The 24,693-nt window shown below is 41.9% G+C and overlaps 1 protein-coding gene across 1 annotated transcript in view; it reads right to left on the bottom strand.

The window, feature by feature from the left end:
- Positions 1-24,693, bottom strand: part of CDHR1 (cadherin related family member 1) — a 45,516-nt gene that overhangs the window by 6,338 nt on the left and 14,485 nt on the right. The window contains exons 8-16 of the mRNA XM_033515840.1: positions 23,652-23,795; positions 21,188-21,266; positions 18,270-18,370; positions 16,335-16,538; positions 13,162-13,314; positions 8,924-9,088; positions 6,781-6,848; positions 4,079-4,307; positions 2,935-3,189 (exon numbers count right to left, since the gene is read on the bottom strand). Coding sequence (XP_033371731.1) covers positions 2,935-3,189; positions 4,079-4,307; positions 6,781-6,848; positions 8,924-9,088; positions 13,162-13,314; positions 16,335-16,538; positions 18,270-18,370; positions 21,188-21,266; positions 23,652-23,795 — 1,398 coding nt within the window. The remainder of the gene's footprint in view (positions 1-2,934; positions 3,190-4,078; positions 4,308-6,780; positions 6,849-8,923; positions 9,089-13,161; positions 13,315-16,334; positions 16,539-18,269; positions 18,371-21,187; positions 21,267-23,651; positions 23,796-24,693) is intronic.

The raw sequence follows: 24,693 nt of genomic DNA on the forward strand, positions 1-24,693 counted from the left end.
ACATTTTTTTCAAGTCCATGAAACTGTGGAAAGAAGTTGCTAACTGCTCTGCGAATGTGGCAAGGGCTGTGCAGTGCCATCAAGCACGGTTCCCATGTTTGCAGTTAGTATGAGAGAGGAGAAGATCTCCATGTTACTTCAAAGATTTTTGTTGAGCCTTTCTGTTAGAAGAACCTAAAACTGAGACTCACCTGCTATATTTAGAAGTTTAAATGATTGGCCAAAGCTATTAAGAACTACAGATCATGCTGTCTAAATAAGGACTTAAGCCTCAGTCCATGAAGAGGTGTAAATAAACGCCCCCTCTACATTTGCAGAACCTCAGTGGAGTCATCAAGAGGCCAAGGGATGCCCCCATCAGGCCAACCTTCAGGAACAGGAGTGGGAATCGGCCTCTGAAAATATCAGGCAGCAGGAATAGATTTCTGAGCGAGACATACAGATGGAAAAAGACTGGCTTTTCCAGCATATATTTTTTATTCTGTGAAAGGATATTTTTTATTTATTGTGAAAGGACAGTATATTAACAGATGCCCCTCAATACCAATTTCCATAAAATCAGACTCAGTTAAATGAAAAGGCTTTTGGATTCTTTTAGCATTGTATTATTCCAAGAGAAGAAGGTCCTTTTGATGTGCAATACTGCTGAACTTAGCCACAAGGCATCCATCTCAAAAGGCACAGACTTGTGCTAATTGCACTGGTGAATGTTAATCAGAAAATATGCCTGTTTAATTACTTACTGTGATTAACACTGCAGGAAACCTCTAGGGGATGCATTCAAAATAGCCTCCCTGTCCAAAATCAGTAATACATAAATGCCCACCAAACAGTGAAATAAGAGCGTTTGTGCAGCTGGAGCACAGAGGGATGAAATGCACATTTGTAACAGCCTCAGAGAAAGAGAGAGTGGGTGTGTATGCAGTATGCCTACACCAAGAGATTGTTTTCTTCACAAAGTGTTAGCAGTGACTGTGCTGGTCCTGGGACACAGGGGGAGACCAAGGGTTTTGGACACTGGTGCTGCATCTCTCATACATGCAAACTGGAATCTGTTCCTGAAAAAAAGATGGGATGCTATGGGATAAATAGCCTCCAGTCTAACCAACCAACCAAATAATTTCAAGCAATGGAATAAGTAATAGATATATATACAAAAGGTTATGGAGGATGTGACACTAGATCAGTAGCTCAGATCCTGCTGAAGAAACCTACTCAAAGAATGAAGATGCTGTTGCTATCTCAGACTCTCTGTTGGGACTTGGCATCAAGAAGAGCACAGGAATACGGAAAAAAAAAACTATGTGTGCAAAGAAATCCATGTCATCACATGCTCTCTGCTTTCCCTTTAGACTTCATGAGGAGGGCTCTCTCCCACTTTGTGCCAAATATGTACCCGTGAGGGGGCAGAAAAAGAAGTAGACATGGGACTTCATACAAGACACCACCTTTCATCAGGTAATGCTATTGCTTCAAGCACAAGAAGGAAATTCAGGAAATTCCTTATGCCAAAGTATCAGCTACTTTTGTTTTCCTTCCAGTTATCTTTCATCAGCTGGTTCAGGGACACATTGTCCCGCAGCAGGGGAGGTGTGGGGCACCCTCCCTCCACTCACACTCATCAGCCCCCCCATGCTGACAGAGAGGTTTGCAGCTCACTCGGGAGGGAGGGACATGTCTGAGTGTCGACAGTGCCATGCATTCCTGATACCTGCAGCCTGGGCAAGTACTGCCACTCTTGGCTGTGGGCAGCAATTCTTGTTTGTTGTATAAAACCCACCAAAACTTCATTTCCATGAGAAACCCAAGTGTTAAGCAATGCATTTCCTTTGTATGTGTAAGAACAGCTACATCTCTAGACTTACCACAGACACCCCTCATGCAGAGTCCCCCAGCTCCACACGGCAGAGCCCTGCAGCAGCAAGAACAGCCCATGCCCACAGGGCTGGCTGGCCCCAAGAAGCAGCCCCGTGCCAGGCACTGCCAAGTCCCCTGGCAGTCCAGCAGGCTCTGAACTGTGTACAAAAACTATCACATGAATGTGCCTCTTAAGGAGTATCAGTGGAATAAGAGGAGATGGAGAAAACAGAAAGATTATAACAGATCTAAGAGCAGTGGGAGCATTGTGACCAAACAAAGAGAAGGCCAGCTGCAGCCTGTAGGATGAGATTTGCATCTTTTCCCAGTTTATGTGTGTGGTCCAGAGACTGTCAGGCTAATGATGTGTTTCTCATCTACTTTAAAGCCTATTTCCTCCCTGCTGGTACCTAGTTAAAGGCATGGCAAGGCAGTTACAATAAATAAGAATCGTGCAAGCATGCGCTGCACACCATAAATTGCTGCTTGTTCTTCAGCTGATGTAAAAGCTGGACTAAAGAAAATCTCAACCTACATGTGCAAGACTCTTTTAGAGTCTTCTTGTTTCATCTGCTAATAATACTGCAATTATTAAATTCCCATCCAAAGTTCTGTGTACTTTAAAGCATTTCTGTAAAGCTTTTTCTCACTTTTCCTATGTCACTCAGGTTGATTTATCTGATTTATTTCACTCTCACCCCAGCTGCTTTCCACTCACTTTTTATAAGGGAAAAAGATTTTTTTTTTCTTCTCTTGGATGAAAATAAAAAGGCAGAAATTTAGCAGTTGGGATTTACCTTTACTCTGAGAAGTCTATAGACCTTTAATCATACCTAACAATCTCTAACAAAAAACTCATCTCCCAATTACATTATGCTCCTACCTTTGTACTTTTGCAATATTTCTGATCAAAATATCTTTCACATTTGTGGCTATAGAATCCAGATTTACCACAAGGCTATAAAAACACTCTACAAAACAGAGCTGGCAAGTCTCAGAAATGGAGCAAGCAATGTCTACCCTTTGGTGCCTTTCAGGGATTGTCTCCCACAAGGATTTTCTAAAACATTTGCTTACCTCTTCTGTGATATCGATCTTCAGAACTGCTGTGGTACTGAAGGACGGGGAGCCTCGGTCTTTGGCCTGGACCACCAGTGACCATATGCAGTCTTTATTGTTTGTGATGTTGTGGATGATGTCCAGAGATCGGATATAGGATTTCAGCTTGATTTCCCCAGTGCTTTGGTCTATGTCAAACACATTGGCTGGATCTGCTTGCATGATGGAATAATCCACAATATTGTTGGGTTCTTCTGCATCTTGATCTATAGCCTGGTAGGGGAAGCGTAAAAAACAAAGGTGTTACTGTTTTTATCTTTGCCTGAGGACAAAAAGCTTCTGAGCATTCAGTTCTGCACAACACTGGGCTGCTTTCATTTCATCTTGGAAGCTAGGCTACATTTTCTAGTGAAAAACAGCAGGACTAGGCTCCTTTCTTTATAAGTGATTTCTATTTGAGATGAAATAAAATCAGAGGAAAAACTGAACTCTAACCTATCTGTAGAATGCAAATGGTCCTCAGCTGGGAGCTTCTTACACAGTGTGGGGGACAAATGGGAAGTGATAAAGAGCAATGGGATTAGCTCCATGCCATAAACTGTAGCTTGCCTTAATTTTTGTGCTGTGGTATTTATTCTACTAACATAAGGTGCTGTGTGATCAGGCTTCATGATATGCATTTAAATGTGTCTAACATAGGATGTTCCGTGCCTTTGCCTGGGAATTGTTACTGCATTTTTTCACCTTCCATTCCACACTGGATTATTGAATACAGTTCTTCAGAATGAAGGGAACTAAGTTGTGTGGTTGAACACAAAGGGGTGTCAGGAAGGTTAAGTGTTTAAAACCCTGTGCTTTCATTCACGTATCTTATTTGGACTTCTTGTGATCACTGTATAATCCAGGATTGTCCACCAGCTGATTGTTCAAATACTGTAAAAGGACTTTATATTCTGCCTATAGAATTTATTTCTCCTTCTCAGCAGTCAGTAAATACTATAATTCACACTTTAATCCATTTGTTACATCCAAATGGATGTGCAAAATAAAGCTGCAGGAAAAGGCAACTTTCAGACATTCATCATGACCCCTGAGAATAAACAGCAGAGCCAGGTGCTTTTCCAGAGCACTCTGCTTTGTGACTCATGGTGCCATCCCTCACCTCTATCTTCACCGGTGACCCAATGATCATCGTCTTTTCCTGGATGTTCTCATTGAACTCTGGAGAGTGGTCATTGACATCCAGCACGGTGATAAACACTTCAGCCAAGCTGTATTTCCCATCTGTGTCCTCTGCTTTCACATAGAAATTATACTTCGAGTTCACTTCAGCATCTAGTACAGCCCAGGGCTGGGTGTAAATTATACCTGTTGATGGGTGGATTAGGAACCTGGAAAAGAGGGAAGAGAAGACTTTTGGTCACTTAATGTGTGTTTTGAGCCTGCCTTTGCTTCAGGCTGTGAACACTGAAATTCTGTGCCCAGACACTGGTACTCTTCACCTAATTCCTCTCTGGGTGATGTTTCCAAATCCTTCACTCTACCTAGTTTTTGTCTAGTTCCTTAAGGCTTGAAAACTAGAGAACTATCTGTGTCTCATAGTTTTGTCTCTCCTGTGCCATCTTGGCTGTATTTTCCATTAAAAGTATTTGTCCTCAGTAAATGCTCAGTGTGATGGCCTTCTCCCAGAGTGATTTCCTTGCATTAAAAGGAAAAACATTAAACTTATTTTTACTTTTTTTTTCCAGTTTAAAAGTACAGTGTAATAGATTGTCCTGCATAAATTAAGATTGATTTATATCTTCTAAATAGCAAAAAGAAGCATAACATTAAGCTCTTCACTTCTCAGAATGAGTAGGAAAAAAATCTGCTCTTAAATCTCCCAAACTACAGGGCAAATTATCTTCTCCAAAAATAATCATTTTTCCATAGACTGACACTGGGATGGAGTGGGTGTTCAGATTTTTCTGTTGCAACTTCAATTTTACACATTTGTAATTACAGAGACACTGTCAAAAGTGTCAGCCCAAAGTTTGGATTTATAGAGAAGATACCAACACAATGTCTTTTTTAAATGGTCTGCCAGTGTGGGCTCCAAGCAGTGGAGCTTGTAACAGATGAAGGTTGTTATATATCCTTTGATCAATGTACAGGGTAGCAAAATATTTTCTGTATTCCAACTGTGAATGCAATTGAGAGTGATTATAAAAGGGGCATTTAGTAATCCAAAATCTTCAATTGTTCTCATAACTGTTAAATACAAACACAAGTTTTGATGAAATCCAAGATGTGGAGGTGGGAATAGCTGTGTAGGAGACAGTGCCTGTGCTGTGTCCTCTGCACCCAGCCCAGCCTAACCATGCAGACAGCACTCTCATCATTCCCATTTTAGTGGAAGAATAGAAGTTCTCCCATTGGCAGCTTGGATTACCAAAGTAGGATTACCATCAGATTGGTTTCATCTTCAACAGTTAACACAATTTCTCTTACCCCACTACAGCTCATCTTTCTGCCCACGCAACTGCACACCCACTGATGTAATATCCAAGACAGAAACATTGTGCCTCTAGTTGAAATTCTCCTGTCTGCATCAGACTGTGTATTCAGCAGATCTAGAGGTGCCAGGGCTAGAAAATCAATCCAGCCTTGCAGAGCTATGCCATTCTGGCACGAGGAAAACCAACAAAAATACTAAAGAAGGAAAAGAAAAGCTCACATCATAATTTCTTCATTCAGCTGCACAAGAACAATGAATCTGAGCATCCCCATAATGTCAATCAGAATAAAGTTGTGCTTACTTTTTTTTTTCCCTAAATCCTTTGTCAACAACCTTCTCAAGCTTCTTTCCACCAGCTGCTACATTCTAAACCTAAGAGGTCTGCCTTCATGACATGACCTTTTCTTGCTTCTCTCTGTGCAGTTAGCAGCTAGCTTAAAGACTTAGTGAAGAGCTCAAAATAATCCATTGTGGAAATGCTCCCATATGTGTATCCTTCTGGCTACAGAAGAGGTTCATCCTTAACATCTTGGATTTTGGACTTTGATTGTGACTCCTAAACGGCTTTCACCTGACCAAGAAGAGTTCAGCTTTAGCTCCAGGTGGATAATGTACAGAGGAAAAAAGATTCTTGAGATGAGTGCCTGAAAATCTCATTCATTTCCAGCGTTCTGCCCTGCAGCCCTGCCCTGCAGCTGCAGGCTCCAGCAGGAATCACTGTGACAGCCATGTCACTGATCCCAGCCATGCCTGGGAGCTGGGATGGATATGGTGTGAAGGAACCACTGTTTCAAGATGTTTTACCCCCAGCACTGTCCCCAAAGACAGGGAGAGGGAGGAAGCCATTATTACCAAATCAAGTAAGCATCAGGTTCTCTTTTTCCTGAGTAAAAGGCTTTTAACACCCAATGCAGCTGACCTCCAAAGCTGAAGTTTATATCCTTGAATATCTTGTCTTCCTTGATTTATTTTGACAAGAGCTATTTGTAAAGCCATATGGAAAGGGAAGGGGAAAGAACTAAGAGATTCTTCTTCTGTAGAACTGACTTTTCCCTAGGCTAGATCAAAACCTCTCTTTCTCTTACAAGTGTTTTTCAAATGGTGATTGAACAAGTCCTGTGTATTGATACTTCAGCTGCCTTATATCTCTTTGGGGGTTTGTGGGTAGAATTCCTTAGGTTCATGAAGCAGATGTTTAATGATCACAGTAGCTTTACTGTTGTTGTGTTCACAGAACTCACAAAGAACATGGTATAAATGTCCTTGGAAATGAGCAGATCAAGAATGAGTCGGCTAGCTTTCTTTTAAAATTCTTTTAGAACTCTGCTTGTAGGTTATGTAGTTTTATTTATTTACTTGTTACTTACAGATCTGCTCCTGTTCCATAGATAGAGTACTTGATTTCTCCCCAAAGCCCTGAATCTGGATCTGTAGCCTTAAGAAAAGAAAAAAAAAGAGAGTTTTATTTTACTAAAATGCAAAAAGAAATGTTTAATTTTTCTTTTAACAACAGGCCCAAATGCTTTTCACTCTCTTTGCCACCACATTTTTAGTGGGAAAACCGCATGAGAAAATATGCACCTAGAAAGTGCACAACTTATCCACCAGGAAATGTCCCTGGCAGTCCCAGGAACGCTGTCCCTGGTGCCCGGGGGCTCTGGCAGGGAGACTGACGCTAGATGGCCCCATCCATCCACAGTTACCTCATCCTCCTCTGCTAGAGATGGAGATAGTCTCAATGACAATGACATGAACACACAGCCAGCTCTCAAACCTTCCTAATTGTCAGTTAAACGTTAATGAATATTCCCTAGAAAATGATTTACTTTATATAGACTATTTTTAAGCTTCTGCTTGTTTAATTGATTCGATTTAAAGTAATGAATAACAAATGTTTCAATCCATACATTGTATTTCAGCTTTGTTTATATTTTAATCACTCCTGTGCTCGTGTGACTTTTAATAATGCAAATACTACGCCAGATGATATCTTTGTTTCATACTCTTGTTGGTTTCCTTTCTTAGCTCAGGCTTAGGAGAGCTATTGATCTGGTGGCAACTATTTCCATAAGCTCCTGCTTCTCTTCTGAGGAGGTGTTATACCGTTGTATCTGGCCATCAAAATTCATGGTGGTGCTGGTTGATTCATTCATCCTACTGTTTAAATATTTGAGTACTGGAACAAGTCTTGACTCCTGCATGATTAACACAACACACCTGCAGCCCTACTGATAGGGGTAGTTTTGTTCTTTGGCATTGACTTGTCAGATTCTCTCACCCCATAATTTTGACCAAAGCCTAGTTTAGTACTGTCTGACTTTATTTAAAACATTTGCATACCTGGGACTTCCTCCAGAATTGTCATTCTGAGTACCTGAAACATCTTAGTTTTTCACATATAGTTGTGAATCTGGGTCAAGTACTGAGTTGACAACACATGACTAAATTTTACATGGGCTCCTCAGCAACACATTCCTGTGCACTTTGGCTCAGAATTTTTGTTGCTTCTGCAAGTATTTTTAAATATTTTTTTTTTTTTGCTGTCCATGTCCTAGAATTTTTTTTATTCCTATTACCTCAAGGATAGTAATGCTTAACACTCTCTAATATCTTTCCTATTAGTTTCATGTAATAACCTTTTCTCTATTATGTTTCACTTTGATTCTCCCATCACTAAAACTTGCTTTCATCACTTTATTATTCTGATTAGTTAATTGTCTTTCTTACTTGTTGCCAGCTTGTGCTGGAGATCTCTGGCAACCTGCCTCCACCATCCTCACCTGAGTGGCCTCTTCAAGGTGACCTGCATCTCCTACTGAGGCCCAGGTGGCCAGGAGCTTTCTTGGCTTTGTGACATGATGGCTGTTTCCAGTCTCAGCAGTTGCATTAGAGAGAGGCAGCTGGAAATGCTCCTCCAGCACTCAGGGACATTGTAATACCCTGACTTTCTTTGTATTAAAATGCAAGGTACTGGAGAATCTATAGGCATATTTTTCCTTCTGTGGGAAGGTACATACATAGGGAGCTTTTTTCCCCCAGTCCTAAGCACTTTAATTTTATATTCTTGCCCTCATTAACAGTTTAATTATGCCTTTAGCAGCCAGGTTCCTCCCAAGAGGAGGACACTAATACCTACTAAGCAGCCATCTTGTTTTCTTTTTACTCCTACTTAAGCAAGCAAAATCCAGTAAATCCAATTCCACTTAGCCATGACTGAATCTTCCCACTGGACACTGATTTGGCTGAGGCTTTTTTAATACTCAAAGGCCATGTGATTTGTCTTAAAAGCAGATGGCCCTTGTTCTAAATAATATTTGTCTAAAACTCTTTTTTTCTGAACTTTTTTTCCCCTGGTTGATCCTGGAAAAGAATTGTATTTGGTCCAGAAGTCAAATGGTGAGTAAAACTTGCTACTTGCCCTGTCCAGTGTTTTTAAGGTGCTTGAACTTAGAAAAGTAGAAAAGTCTCCATAGAAAAGAGAACATTTCTTAAGAGGTGACTGAAACTTACTGTAACAGCGACTACATTTGAGCCCCCTGGGGAGTTCTCGGGGATCCTGGCAATGTAGTAGTCAGAGGAGAACTTCGGGACATTGTCATTGGTATCCAGCAGGCGAATCACTACGTCAGCCGTCGAGCTGAATTTCTCAGGTGTGTTCACCTCTATTGCAAGAAGCTAAGAAGAAGAAATCCAGAAATCACTACAAAGCAGCTAGTAGTTCTCTTAAAGGAGCACACTGGTGTGTTTCAGCCTGGTTGGGTCAGACAGCTCAGAACCAGGGAGACGATGAGCCAGGTCACCGTGTAGCCTTGGCTTGTTTGTGTGTGCTTGATTGCAATGGGTAATCAAGCTGTGAGAGAGGCCTTCAAATTGTGTGTATCCATATTAGACTTCATGTGACAGATGTGACCAGTCATAACTAACCAACACACATCCAAAAGCCATAACAGAAGCCTATGAACAATCACTGCTGGGCAGCTCCCAGAACTCTGGGAAACATAAGCACTGAATTGTTTTGAATAACCTCATACATTTAATCGTGATCTTAATCGTAGAGGATGTTCTTTATAAGGAAAATGTCAGGAACAATAAACTGCACCAAACAGGGTATAAAGATGAGGGAACCTGTTGTTTTGAAGTAGCATTACTCCCACCCCAAATGTTGGACAGTCAGGCATGTACAGCACAATTCTCAAAGATTGTGAGGGCTTCTACTACTGACTTCATGGGACTTCTACCCTCATTGCCTCATGCTGATCAGGACTTTGTCAGATAACATGGGGGCTTTTGAATTGCCTTACTGTCTCTGAGGAGAACAGAGCTCTCTGACACCACACATTCTTATAACTGCTCATCTGAAAGGACAGGCAATCACACAGAACAAACTGAGTGTCTCTACTGTATCTTTCTACTCCTTATTGAGTAAAATCGACTGGATTTGGGGAGCATTCAGTAGGATGCCTGAGCTGGTGGAGCAGCAAGCTCAGGTGGTGTGTGGCTGAACAAGAAGAAGCAGTTTCAACAATGGGTACTGAGAGGCACTAGAGACACTGGGACCTTCACAGTGTCTGTCCCAGGCATCTGTCCCATGGGTGGCTGCACCACACAGGATCAGCACTAGGCCATCAGTCCTGGGCTCTGTGGGAGCTGAGCTCCAATGGCAAACACCAAAAACAATGGTCTCATGTTTAGTTTTCATGCTTGGGCAGAGACATAGTTAACAGAAAGAAGGAGGGCTCTAAGAAGACAGCCCACCACTAATAGAATAGCGAGCAGGACACGAACTGCGATCTAAGAGGCTCAGCTGAAAAATCTGGCTGCAGGCATTTTAATTCCTAGGAGAAGTGTCCCAGGAGCTCCCACAAAGAAAGTGAGTGCCTAAGTGAGCTTTGGAAGGGGCAGCAGGGCTGCCACTGGTGCTGTGGCTGCGGGAGCTCATCGCTCGGGTGCCGCAGGTCCCTGCGAGGCGGGTGAGTGATGCTCACAGCAGTGGCACTGCCACCTGCCTGGGGGACACACGCTGTGCTCAAGCCTCTGCTCTGCCAGATTTGGACACGTTGGTATCACCTCGAGGTGAAAGCAGAAGGTGGGGAGCTGTTCAAGCAGACAGGGAAAAGGCTATCTGAGTGTCATCTCCTAGAGCTGTGCCTGCTGTGTGAACATTTATAATGTTTGGAAATAGAGAGAAGAAATGAATCTTGAAGGATTGCTTGCAATTGTTGCAGGACACATCTGCTCTAAAAGGGGAAACTGGTGACTACATCGCTGTGTTAACTTTTGTGTTTGGGAGTCTCAAGTGGTGTTACAGAAAAAGAAATTTTTGAAGGGACAGCCATAGAGACATCAGCAAAAACCTCCTCATGAGAAATCTCAGCTCCTGAAGCAGTACAGAGGTAAAATCTTAGTGCTGATTGTGCACATGGAGCTATAAGTAAATTATAACATCTGCAGTTAAATCATCTTTGCTGCTGCAATCAGCCTATCTCAGTATACCTTATGAAAGCTCAGTATTTTTACTTTGTTTCCTACACTTATTTTTTATTCCCTCTTCTTAAAGCACCCACAGTCCTGCTATGTCAACATGCTGACATCTTCCTTCAGGAAGGGAGTTTTGTCAGCTTACTTGCCTGCAGTGCCTTATGCAGACCTGTATTGTTTGTTTCATGCAGAGAGAAAAAAAAATGGCATAAAGCTATTACTTATCAGGGCTACATACAACAATTAATTCTTAAATGCCAGAAGAGCAAACTGACATGCAATCTTAAAAGTGGTAGGTAAATTTTTAAAATAGAGTTTGATTTTGGCAACTAAAGATAATTGCAGCCTCAGCCAGTCTGTAGAAGTGAGTGTCTGCAGCATGTCCAGGCTCCTGCCAAGGCACAATGTGCTCTAAGCTGGAGGAGATGCAGGCAGGAGGATTGTCCCCAGAGCATGGCAGCCCATAACAAGGTGGGACAGCAGTATCTGGCCCCTGTGGCAGAGGGACTGGGAGAGATGTGTGAATTACTGTAGCTGCCATACTTTGTGAAACCCATTTGAGCCCTTGGACAGCTGAAAATGAAGAAGTAAGTCCTGATTACCACATACACTTAAGAGCCAGCACTAAATGGAAGATAGGTTTCTCTAGTAGTCTTTGCTTCAGAAAGCTTTTCAGTGCATCTCCCAGACAAATTAATCTCTGGAATTTTACTCTTCAAAAACAAACTAGAGGAGAGGGATCATTGCTTACAGAAAAAAAAACTCGAAACCCTCAAGATATCCTCTCAAAGCTGTTGTGAGATACACATTAAATATGTTTCATCCAAAAGTCTAACCAGAATGACTACACTGACAACTAAAACTGGGTAGGAAGTGATTTGAACTTTGCAGAAAAATGAAGCCAGCAATGAGGTCTTTATAAAGTATTTGCTGCCATATATTGCTACCATATCATCCATCTGCACCTTCTTCATTTGGAATCCAGATAAAGGCTGCACTTTTTATGCCAAGTCTTAAAGTCTCCAGTAGAAATAATTTTGGGAAGTCTTTCTCCAGTAGAAATAATTAAAAAAAAACCCCAACTGCTTAAGCTATAAAAATATGTATCCTTTTTTCCTGGTAATTAATTCTTTGGTGCTCATGGCAATCACATTAACTACTTTGATTTCTATTGGCATTCATGAGGAGGCCATGTGTAACTCCTTTACTGGTCTTTTGGTAGTTTAACCTGAATAAATGTGCGCTTGTTATAATTAGTTTCAGTAGCACTTTATGGCCCTTTTAGAATCTTCCACTTTAATACAGTAATGATGCCTCATATTTTTGTAGCATCTATAATCTATAAAGCTCAAAATGGCTTAGGAATATTACAAGAAGAGGCCTGAAACATACTGAAGTGAAACTTGCTAAGGACACAAAGCAAACCATATTACAAGGGGCAGAATAAAATTGTGGAATTTTGGCTTTTGGACTGTGCAAAAAATGCCCCTCTCTGTACATTGCAAAACTAGCATATGTTAGTACTCAGCTAGATCATTTTGGCAATTTCTAAAAATGATTACAGGGATTGTCTGTGCAATTCTTTGTAGTCAGAACTGAAACATCTACACTCATGTTCAGGGGCAGCTGACAGAAAACCTGACAACTTAATTATCTTGTTGGTGAGCCAAAGAATCCATCAGGGAAGGTGATAATGCACGATTCCAGCTTTTGGATGAAACTGGTTCTTGCGTGGCTGGCTTAGAGCATGGATGAGCCTCAGGTCAGCCTGCAAATGGCCATATAGATAGATAGACTCTGACAAAGGCAGTGAGCAATTTTGGGAATTATCTTCCAGTCAGCTGGGGTCTTCAGGCTGCCAACATTCAAAAGCATGATCATGAATCAAATTACTTAGCACTAAGCAGGTAAAGTTCTAGCTGCAGAGAAATTAGGATTTCATCCTGTGAATGTATCATTGGGAGTGCAGAAATAACACCCTCAAGGTTCAGTCTAGAATGATTCAGAGCCACCAACATGTACAGTTTCCAGAGGCAGATAAAAATCAACATTTTGTACTGACTGGATTAAATCAGTCCACAGATGTATCCATTAAACTCTGTGAAGGTGGGGAACTAGAGGCAGAAATGAGTTTCCCTCACATGGAATATCATGTCACTGATATGCAACAGACAGCTTCAGTGGATTAAGAAGCTAAATCACATCAAATACAAAAGCCATCATACTCATAGAATATACACCGAAAAAGAGGACCTGGAAAGCAGAAGTACCTTGAAGGTTAACACCTTGAAGCTTTCATAGTCAATAGCAGCAGAGTTTTCCACTATTATTGTAACCTGAGCCTCATTGAGGACAGTCTGAGGAACCACTCGGAATATGCCACCAGGTCCAATAAGACGGAGGTTGAATTTAGCATTGGCTCCCTGTGAATTAAAGCAGATATGACATTGATTGTTTCCAGTGAATGGCAGTGAATATCTTACAGCCTAGATTGCTCTCTTTCTTCAAACTATGTAAAATGAGAACGAATCTTACTGCTTAGAGACCTCTGCTCTCCATCCCCTGGGCAGGAGACCACTAAGAGGCTTATTAGTTGTATAATCCCTCCAGCCCTAGTCACAAGACAGACACAGCTTTTCTTAAAATAGATTGACAAGCTTGGTTATTCTTTCAGTCATAATGGAAAAACTCCGCAGCAGGCCTGGCTAAAAGAGGAATCTTGTGGCAAGCAGCCTTGGGTTTCGTGCCACACACCGGGAGCTAGACAGAGATGACACCACATGCATATTGGCAGGGAAGTCCTGCCTCTTCCAGCTTCCTACCAAGGAAAGACAACTGAAGTTCTCTAGTAAGGAAAACACAACCCTCACAAACCCAGTCTCACAGAATAGTCTGTGTTGGAAGGGACATTTGAGATCACCACAGGCAAGGACACCTTCTACGAGACCAGGCTGCTCAGAGCCCCATCCAGCCTGCCTTGAACACTTCCAGTGTCCAGCCTGTGTCCTGGTAATGCACATGCTGTGTGACTTGTTCTTCATGCATTCTGAATGATGAAGATGCAGAATCACAAAATAGGCAATCTCCAAACAGAGGTGGTACTCCACATTTTGCACTGATTGGATTAAGGTAGCCCAGAGATGCAAATACCAAATCTTTTGGAAGTTGGTGTACTTGTGGGGAGAGAGGGACTCCACTTGTGCAGAACAAAATCTGACATGCTTTGCAGCTCCAGGTGAAGTGAGAAGGCAAATCCCATTACACAGATAAACGTTCTAGCCAGAGAGAACATGAGAAGCAGCAGTATCTAAAAGGTTATCACCACTTGTCTGCAATTTGGGAAGAGTGAGCCAGAGCCAGCCGGCCAGGCTTGTTCTTTTAAATCAAACTGGAGCATGCGAGAGAAAAGATGAAGGGGAGATTCTCATATTTCTGCCTTACAGGGAAGATGTGAAAATGACCTGAGCCTACCTCACCAAACTCTCTGGGTTCACCAATTTCTCAGTGTCATGTTTACATTGCGACAAACAGTCAGATTCACTGCCTGCCTGGTGCCACGTTCTCCCTGTAGCATGAATCTTGAGATGATGAATTTCTAATAATAACTTTCAAACAGGACAACTTTACTTTCAGCTGTATCCCTGGAGAGCTTGTTATGAGTAGTTCTTGAGCAGCCCTAGCTCATGTCAAGAGAAAAAGTATTCAGCAGTAGTTTCTTAAGGGAAGCAGAATGACCTTGGATCCAAACTCAGTGGTCTGAGTTGTTTGGTTACACAAACCCGTCCCCCAACTACAGAGGTGATAACAGGCTCTCTTTTGCTGGATGGTAAAGTCAAACACACAAAGCCAGAGCTGCTGGACTATGGAAAATAGTGCTGATGGGAAGAGTGGACAGTTTGGCAATACAAAGTCAGACAAAGTCATACCAAGTGTGTGGCACATGGGACTAGCAGGGTGGTATGGGATAGGGAGAGAACTGCCTCTGCAACAGCTGAGTGATTTCTGACACAGATGTCCACTGAACCCAGATCTGCTCTGAGCAAGCCAGGCTGCAGCATGTCTTCAAGCAGACAGCCATGGGACACAGCAATGACTGGAGGAACAGCAGCACTGAGCCCTAAGCCCTGTTGAACAGGTCTGGGAGAGAAATTTCTGTATAATTTTCTTGCAAGTAAGCATGGTATTTCCATCAAACTGTAGGCCTAAACTAGACCTTAACCACAGCTTCCTCCTCACTTGTATCATTCACTCCCCCAAAAGAAAAGTCTCTAGTAGCTGTGACAGACAGACACATGTTTAATTTTCTTCTCTACTGATCATCTTGGATGGAAGGGAAAACATTGCATTCTCTGCCTTAGAAGAAAAGCAATCCACCCCGCCTAGAGTGATGCCTTACACTGCACTAGGAAGCTTCTTGAGAAATCTATACAGTATATTTATCAGTGTTTTCTGCTTATTTTATAGCCTAACTTGCAGCCTGAATATTTTGTCAGCCTAGATATATATTTTGTCTCTAAAGAGAAGAGATGGGTTTTGTTTCTCCCCTTCTGCAGCACCATCCCCCGTGACAATAGCAGGGTAGACGTAGCACTGCTTTGAAAGCAGTCATTTATCTGCTCGCTGCAGAGCAGCAGGAGGGAGGGGGGAGAAGCCAGTGGGTTTGATAAAGTACAATACCATCAAACCAGCACAATACTAAGCACAGTTACAGAAGAGAGCTTTTTCCAATAGTAATACAATTCTCAGATGCATTAAGCTTTTTTCTTGTCACTACCTAACCAGAGGCTAACTCAGATGGATGTCATTCATACAGTATTTAGCTTAGGGGTCCCTATAGCAACCATTGCCATGGCACCTACAGGCACCACAGGTCAGTTAGACAGCAGGCTGAGATGGATGGAGTCTTCTTTCCTTTGCCTTTATCTGTTAGGAGTTAGTTTGGCTCAGGCATAATTTTTAAGACTACCTAAAAATATCACTCCAGTGGGAATGACTTATCAGACCATGCACTGCAGACCCTGGCTGTAACATAAGGACCAGAAGAAGATGAAGACTCTAATTACACCTGAAGTTAATAAAGGGCTTGGAACCTCCAAGAAAATCTTCAAAGGGAATATATTCTCAGACAATACACAGGCAACAAAAGAACACAACCAGTAGTTAGGGAAGTTCATAAGGATAGTTCAACTTCAGTTGCCACAAGACCTGCAGGTGCAGGACCACCCTTCCCATTGGCATAACTCTGTGTGACTGACTAACTGAACTCCTGAGTCCAGGCTCTCTGTGGTACTGGACCCTACAACTGCTTTGTCTGTCCTAGGCTTTTAGGGAATGCAGGTGAAACAGGTGAGTTTCCAAAATGACATTTCCCCATCTGACAGCTCTTTCTAGTCTTTACAAAAACAGGACAGGAAAACTGAAAGTCCGTATAGTTTCAATTTACCTGATCTGAGTCATTGACTGTGATCTTCAATCCCCTTAAGATCTCACCCTCTGGGGGATGCTCGTACATGGTCAGTTCAAACCTGTTCTGGGGACCATTTTCTCCATAGAACGTTGGTGGATGGTTGTTGAGGTCGACCACCCGTATGGTCACCATGACAAACGTGTGCTCTGAGGTGTCACCTTCCTGACTGACTTCTGATGCCTGCAGCAGGCAAGAGGAAGAAAAGAATGATGAAACTGTTTTCTCCTTCTTCAGGTTCATGTTCAGATATTATTCCATATGTACAAAGCACTCTAACTTGTAGGAAGATTCACAGACTTACATTTCTCTAAAACCTCAGTCCATTTCACACTGAAGTTTATGATGATTAGATTATGGTAATAAACCAGTCCCAGTAGAGCCCCAGTTGATTCTTCCTCTAATTTTGTGATCTTAGTAACTCACTCTAAGTGAAAACAGTTCTCTAAAAACAGTCCAATAGAGGTAAAGTAATTGCTTGCTTAAAGTGTTGATAGAATAGAAAAGGAAGACAATGTTTAAATTTACTGTGGTACCACAGGCAGTTCATTGTCTCATCGCTGAAAGGACTGCAGCATTTAATAGTTTGAGAAAAACTGTACTTGAGGCATTTAGGTAAATATTTGAAAAGGTGATCAGAGATTTAGTCTCTGATTCAGAATTCTGCTGTGCTCTTTAGATGAGCCTAATTTAAAGTGGATATAGTTTAGACAGACAGGCAAACCTAGCTGGTATTTTTCTGAAGCACAAGATCAAATCTGTCTGGGTTTCAACAACTACAACTTGCAGCCTGATTCACTGGATTGAACCTGAGGCACTTCTGCCAGGACAGAAACTGGTTGGTATTTTTGTCACAACACCTATATCTAACATGCCTTTTTGATCAAAGGGCTCAAAACCAAAGGCACTTTCTCTGAAGACACTAGTCTGGCAACTGATGTGCCTGCCACTATGTCCGCTGGGTAATATAACACCCTCTTGGTTCCTCTAGCAGCTTTTGCAGCCTGCATGAACTCTGGGTCACCACATACATAATTAGGAGATCAGAAAAGCTTGCAAGGCTTTAACCCATTCTGCATGGGGGAGTGGTAGCATACTGCAGTGAAGCAGAGCAGATGGAGGAAGAAATGGTGCCTGAGGTTAACTCAGCCCATGAGGACTCCACGTTCTCCCAGGTACAGCTCACTGCTGGAGCCCAGGAGTAAGCAAGGGCCCTTGGGGATGCTACACACTTGTTCTGGCAGTGTGCAATTCCTCAAAGCTGCCTATAAGCCAGTATTGTCCTTACCACAACAATAAGAAGCAGTTTCAACATGCTGAAGAAAACTGATAGTCTTCACAACTTAATTCTACATTTTTAAACACTTTTTCTTTAGAAACTGCTTAAAATAACACAGCCTGTCACATGAGTACTGGCTCATCGAGATGTTAGCTCATCAAGGTGTGAGCACATATTTGTATGTGGCTGATGAGTGCCTCAGCAGTGGATGCTGACATGACCCTGCATGATTTGTTCCAGTCCTATTACTAATCACAGATTTGACTGTTACCTATCTCATAACCTAAGAGGAGGTTTCAAGACATTAATTCCCAGTCTAGCAATAAAATCTGGAAACACAGACAACAGGTATCTATGGACTGTAAAGGACATTGATTCTCTAGCCTCAGAGACAAAAATTTGGACAAGATGATTTCATTTGAAAGAAGTAATTTGAGATACTAAATATCCCAAAAATAATATCCCAACATCCCCACAAAAGCAATTAGTTACGCTTTATACATCTGGCACTCTGCTCAAATATAGGAGGTAGTTTCTGAAACAGGTAAAGTCAGATATAAATTGAACAATTTTAGATAATCATGCCAACTCATGGCATTTGAGACCAATAGTCTTAAAGTGGCCATAGTACCTACCTTAACTTTTAGTTCATAAACTTCTTTCTTGAGCTGATTTGGGCTTTTTATCACAGAAATGGCTCCAGTTGTGTTGCTGATTTCAAATGACCCTTCACTTCCTGCAATGAAACCAAGATGCTCTGGTTATATGCCACACTTTCCTCCTTTGAGCAAGCATGGGCAAATCAACTATACACTTCATTGAGCACATCTTTGTCCATATGTGTATTCACGTCTATCCACAGATCTGAAGCCACTCTTCAAAGAGGAAGCATTTCTGTGACTGGGCTCAGTGAGATGAAAACACAAATGAGGGTCAAGAAGGGTTTTGTCTCCAAAGAAAGGCTCAGTGGAGTTCTTCCCTTATGGGCAACTGTCAGCATTTTCCTCTTCCCATCCTGCTTGGGCTCCCCTCAAGCCTCAGCATCCAGGCATGCTAATTTGGTATTAGTTTTTATTATGCTGTCTTCTTTATATGCTGGTTTAGACAAAAATAGACATTTGTCATTGTAATTAGCAAATGCTTAATTAAGTCTCTGAGAAACAAGAACATTTCTCTCACTAATATCAGCTAAGGTGAGAAGTCTGACAATCTGCCTCAAGGAAACACTTTGTCACTTCCCTCAGACAGCATTTCTGGAGAAATATCTTCTGGTCTTAAACACTGAGTTGTCAAAAAAAGCTTTCAGCCTGTTGCAAGGCTGTCTAGAACAAACAGGGCTTTTTGGAGTATCTGGGGTAAACCTCAAGGTTTCTGAACTGAGGCAGGACAGGGCTGCAGGCTGACTTTGCTGCTGCCACCCAGCTTCCATTGACCTGGAGAGAATAGCAGTTCCAGGCAGAAGTGATTTATTGAAATTGGTATATTTGTGCTGAAGCAAATGCCAGCTCGCAGAGAGGCAGCAGTGCCTCACCAGGATGTCAGGAACCATCTCATATCACAGCCAAGGGCAGGCTGGTGCCCAGGAAGGGCAGCCCTGATGCTGCCTCGTGTACAGTATTGGCTACATCCTCTGCTTTCTGGCAGCCTACCATTGAAAGGAAGAGAGGAAATCCCTTTAAATGTAGGAGATCAAGCCTTCAGAAATAAAGGATGATGACCTGAAAGCACAGTAATTTTTCTTCTTCTCAAACTCATTTCCAATGCTGATTTTTAAACCATCTGATAGTATCCTCTTTTGCTAATACCTACAATAACTGCAACTTCATTAAAGCACTTGAGACACAACATTGAACAGATATTGACTCACAATACCCAATTATTAAGATACATTGGCCTGCAAAATATATTCTGGCTGAGAAGAAGCTGAAGTCAATACTGGTTTCAAGCCACCATACTTCACGTTATTGTCTAGTTATCCTGGGGAAATTGGTAACCCTGGAGTACATGTAGCAGTATGTGTGTTCCTCCCTACAGCATGTTCAGAAGATTGGAGCATTTCCCATTATTATCCCACACTCCTGGAATAAGAAATGCTTATTAAAAACAAACAATTTCCTATTTTCTGTTAGTGTTTTCTTGTCCTTTGACATCCCAGCCTGCAGTTATTGGAATAATGGCTCGTCAAAATAATGCCAGTGTCTGAGGTGCAGGGGCAGAAACCTGTTGCAATCTTTTGTTCTTTGTTTTTCAACTTGCTATGCACTAAAAGCATAATCTCTTCCCCTCTTTTCCATTTCACACAAACAAAACTCTTTGTTAATGGGCTCCACATTAAGTCATATTTTGTTCTAGTTATCTGTCATCCACTTCCATCTTCCTTTCCCACTCTTTTCTAAACACTTACCTTTTTTTATCCCAGAGAACCCTTTTGGTCCTTCTCCATTTTCTTTGGAAATCCAGTATTTTTCCTCATTAATCTTATTTCCCTTTGACACTTTCCGTGGTTCTTCTGCCTTTACTTGTTCTCTTAATTTCTCCCTTGTTTAGCATATTTTCATCCCACTTGTTCTTGCTCCTCATTTTACACCTTTCTTTTTACCTTTTCTCATTTTCTATCTATTGTCTTTTGCAACCTTTTTTCCCTCAATGCTTCTACCTTTCTTTTACCTATTTATTCCCTCACATTAAGAAGAAACCTCAGCATTGGTCTCATCCCATACCAAGACAAAATCTCATATGTGAGTATCTCTCTGTCCTGGCTGTTTAGATCACTTAAGACAATGAAGCACTTACTCCATAGCTCTTCAACTACACCTCAGATTTCTCTTAGAAAGTTTTGGGATCTTTCACACCTGTGAGTTGGGGTGCCCTGTTGCTACAGAAGAAAAAAAAGAAAAAAGAAAACCCAAAACCCCCAAAGCCATAGCCTGGAGTTTAGTTGCTCTAAGCTGTTTTCTTCACCACCTAATGAATCATCAATTCAGCTAAGTTTCACATTCATGCTATTAAAAGACATGCGACAGACACTCCCAGAATAGCTGATGGAAAGCATTAATCTTCTGATAACATCTGTTTTCTTCCACTTCAGTGTACAGCCAGTGTCTCTTCACTGGTAAATATAATTTCCTCCAAGAAATCAGAGGTTTGACTGTTTAGCCACTTTCATCACTGTATTAATAACAATATCCCTCCAAATGCCACGTCTGGGTCTCCTAATGAATTATCTCACCTCCCAGATTAAGGGATAGAGATGCTCAGAAGAGGGAATGCATCTCTCTTTACACTTTCTGAAATGACAAGCAGGCACTGATGCCTAACAAATCAGCAACATTAACAGCTCCAAGCGCAGTTCTGTGAAGAAGATACTAAGACTCACTGAATTGAATCTTGGTTATTCTCTGCTAGACAGGGCCCTGAAGTTGTTTGAGGTACCTGACATTATTTCCTGAGATTTTGTCTCAGGTTTATTAAACTCTAGCATATTCTGTTTTAATTTAATGCCAGATGTAGTTGTGAGTGCCCTTCAAATTTCCCATAAGACAAGCCTACTCACCATTCACGATGCAGTAATGAATACTGTTAGGCTTTCCTCTGTCTCCATCCAGAGCAACAACAGTAAGGACCTCAGAGCCCTGGGGAGAAATGGGAAATCACAGTCTGTGTGCCAAGATCAGAGCAGTAAAATTGCAACAGCACATTAATAAACTGAACTCCTGTAGGTTTATCTGCAGTGAAGTGCGGGGGCAGAGTTGGTGCTTGTGCCGTATGGGGAACACACAAAGGGCTAGTGCCCACCGCTCTGGGTGTGAAATGGCTGCAGACTCTGCATGGCCATGGCTGCCTCAGGAGGTTGGCTGGTCACAGGAATGGCTGGAAGTTGTGGCCAAGGACACCTGCCTGGAGCCACAGATGTAGACAGCACAGGGGACAGGACTTGGAGCAGCTAATCTGAAACCCAAAGTTTAATTTGGGACACTACCAAGATTCCATCTGGCCGCTTCTGTGTAGGCTCCTGTGCCCCATGGCCACACAGTGTGTGCTGAGACACAGGCAGCTGCCAAGGAGTCATTAGGTCACTTTGGTCCTTCCTAATTAAGTTCAGACAGGCAGTAGAAGCAAACAGAGATGACAGAGCAACTTTGCCCACAGAATATCTAGGGCATAAAATTGTGATGAAAATGATGGTGATTTAACTGCTCTTAAACCTTCACTGTCTGTCTTTCTGCACAAGTAACGTGGCCGTGGGCCATACATAGAGAATTTGTGTACTGGGGACCATTTGCTCATGTGACTGCTCCTATCAGCTCAGAGGGATGATGAGTGTCACATTAAAATGCTCACCCAAGTGGCAGTGAGCTGTGCAAGTCAGGCCTCTGAACTCAAGTGTTCCTGTGTGAGGCTGAAGAACCAGGGAACACTGAAGTAACTGCCAGTGAATCAGAAATGGCAACAAGGAACATTTTCATGACAACCCTGGAGTGAATTTTTCAAACAAGAGCAAGGCTCTGTTAGAGCAACTGGAAATACAGAACTGTATTTATTATCGTTTATGCTGGAAGCAGCAATAAAATCTGCCTACTGGGCAAAATGCAGTGCAGTCCCTTTGAAGGTGACAGAGTACTTGTAAATCCTGACAACTCCACCAAGGAAAAAAGAAGCAAGTTTACAAAATTAACACCAAATGCGTAAACACCACTAAAATCAGCTATTGCCTCTTCCTCTGTGGAGTTCATTCTAATGGCAAAACCCATATTGGGGAGGACTGATTCGTGCTTCCATCATTATATCATAATGGTGTAAGTTATGAGCTCAAGCTGGATGTAATTAACATTTATTGATTCTCATTTCCATAGTAAACACTAACTCCCTTGTGCACCTGATTGTTATTATAAGATCTATATGTAACTATGCAGAATAAATCAATATACATAATATCACTCATTCTAAACACCTGCAAAGTACACGAGTATTACTTCTCTGCCCTGCTGAAATGTAACAACCTCTGCAGTGAACTGCAATATATAGTCATGCATGGGCTGCAGTGTACATTTCTGGACAGAAAAGACACAATCTTTCATGGAACTCTAGGGAAGGTCAGATGAACAGAGTGCAATCACACTGCTAAATTCATCAATAGCCTAATTTTGGGTAATTTCATAGGCAGATACAATTTTTGTCCAATATATGAAGAACGTTTTAATTAAATCTTATGTATCAGGGTGAAAGCTGATCCACACAATCATGTCAGTGCTTAGACAGAGCTCATTAGTTTGCAGCTTCAAGAATATGTGGCTGGAAATGACTGGTTCTCCTAATGATGTCCCTGTTTGGCTGATAATCTGATTGAGTTTAGGCCTAGGAGGCCTTCCTGGCCCATTCTGCCTAACCAGCCATCACTGAGCAGAAAGCATCCTGCATTTTGGGGATGTCAGGGTTGCTTCTCCCCAGCTGATGCCCATGGGATGACACAGAGGGAGGGCATACTTGGGCGTAAATTCTGTCTGCACTTTGAACAACCAGCTGTCAGTAGCAGACTTATCTGAGCTAGAGAATAAAAGCACTGTGAGCCCACAGAGCAAACAGACACACAAAGGCTTTTAAGCATGATGTGTTCAGGTGAGGTGAGTGGCAGCCTGCTTAAGCCTTCAGCCAAGTACCTCTGGAGGTCTGAGCTACAGAAGAGCTCTTAGTCACTGTCTGGGCTTAGACCAATATAAATGGGCAGAATATTTTTTGACTTCAATGAAAACAACAGGAAGCCTTGAATAGAAAATTTGCAGTAGACATAAGTAAGAAATAGTCTGAGATTTGTTCAGCTCATTTCACCTAGGAGTCAAATCAGAGTTCAGGTCCTATTTCCAGTAAAGCCTGTGCTAGAAACCTTAGGGCTTTCTTGATCGAGATGGGAAAGGCTGCACTTGTTCTTTTCGTTCTCCCAGAGATGAAACCTTAGGGCCATCTTGACTGAGATGGGAAAGGCTGCAATTGTTCTCCCAGAGATGAAAACGAGAACTTACTGCGAGCGTGTCCTCATAGACATATCCATAGTAGGGAGTCCCGATGAACATAGGAGGAGTGTCCTGAACATCCTCCACATTGATAGTAACTGTTGTTGTGGCTGAAAATACTTTGTTGTCTCCCCTGAGCTTCCCACCTCCATCCTAGAAAAGAAGTAATGGTCAGATGCCTCTGCTGAAGCATGCTTGAAAATCAGCTTAGGCATTGCATGGACCTCATGAGCCTTCAGAAGCACAGTCCCAAGAATCCCTTCTCTCTCTGAGCATACTGATTAATCTGTGCTGCCCTATTCCCTTCACTTTTCCATTTTTCCTGCACTCTCTCTGATTAGGAAGACAGCTTGCAGTGCCTCATAAGTCATTTCTTATATTAAAAGTGATTGAACCAATATATGCAGTCATAAATGATCTTTAGAGAGGGGACAGGGAATTCAAGGGTTTTTTAGGAAAAAAAGGCTAGAAAATTACACAAAATGTTAATGATCAAGATCTACAGCTTTTCATCCCACACAGAGTCTTGTCATGAACACAAGACAGTGCACAGTAGCAAGACAGTGCATTTCTAGAGGGAAATAAACACTGTATATGCTCAAAGTCTCGTAGGAACACCTATGTGATAAAGTGCAAGCACAGAAGGAGCTGTGCAGCCAAAACCTGCAAGACAGCCACACTGTATAAACAGTCTCTGGGGACTTGGCTACAACCAGCTCTCCACAACTGATGCAGCAGAGCCAATTATGAATACAACTCACAATTTCAGAAGGTTTTAACACCCTCAGTCTCAGAGCACCAGCTGTTGGTCAGTAGTCATGCTGGTGTCTAAGAGTGCGAATTGTTCAACATGTCTGAAGTACCAATTTTAAAAATGCCAATTTTTTGGAAAAGATACACTGATTTTTATTTTTTTTTCTTACTTACTGTCCCAAAGGCAGAGTTTAAGCCAAACTCTGCTACTTCTCTTTAAATGAACCTTGGCTAAAAAAATACATTAAAAGGTCCATACATTTTTCAAAAAATTTGAGCAACTCAAAGTCCTCATAAA

This window comes from Parus major, chromosome 6, assembly GCF_001522545.3.
Source record: "Parus major isolate Abel chromosome 6, Parus_major1.1, whole genome shotgun sequence".
In the NCBI taxonomy this organism is placed as follows: domain Eukaryota; kingdom Metazoa; phylum Chordata; class Aves; order Passeriformes; family Paridae; genus Parus; species Parus major.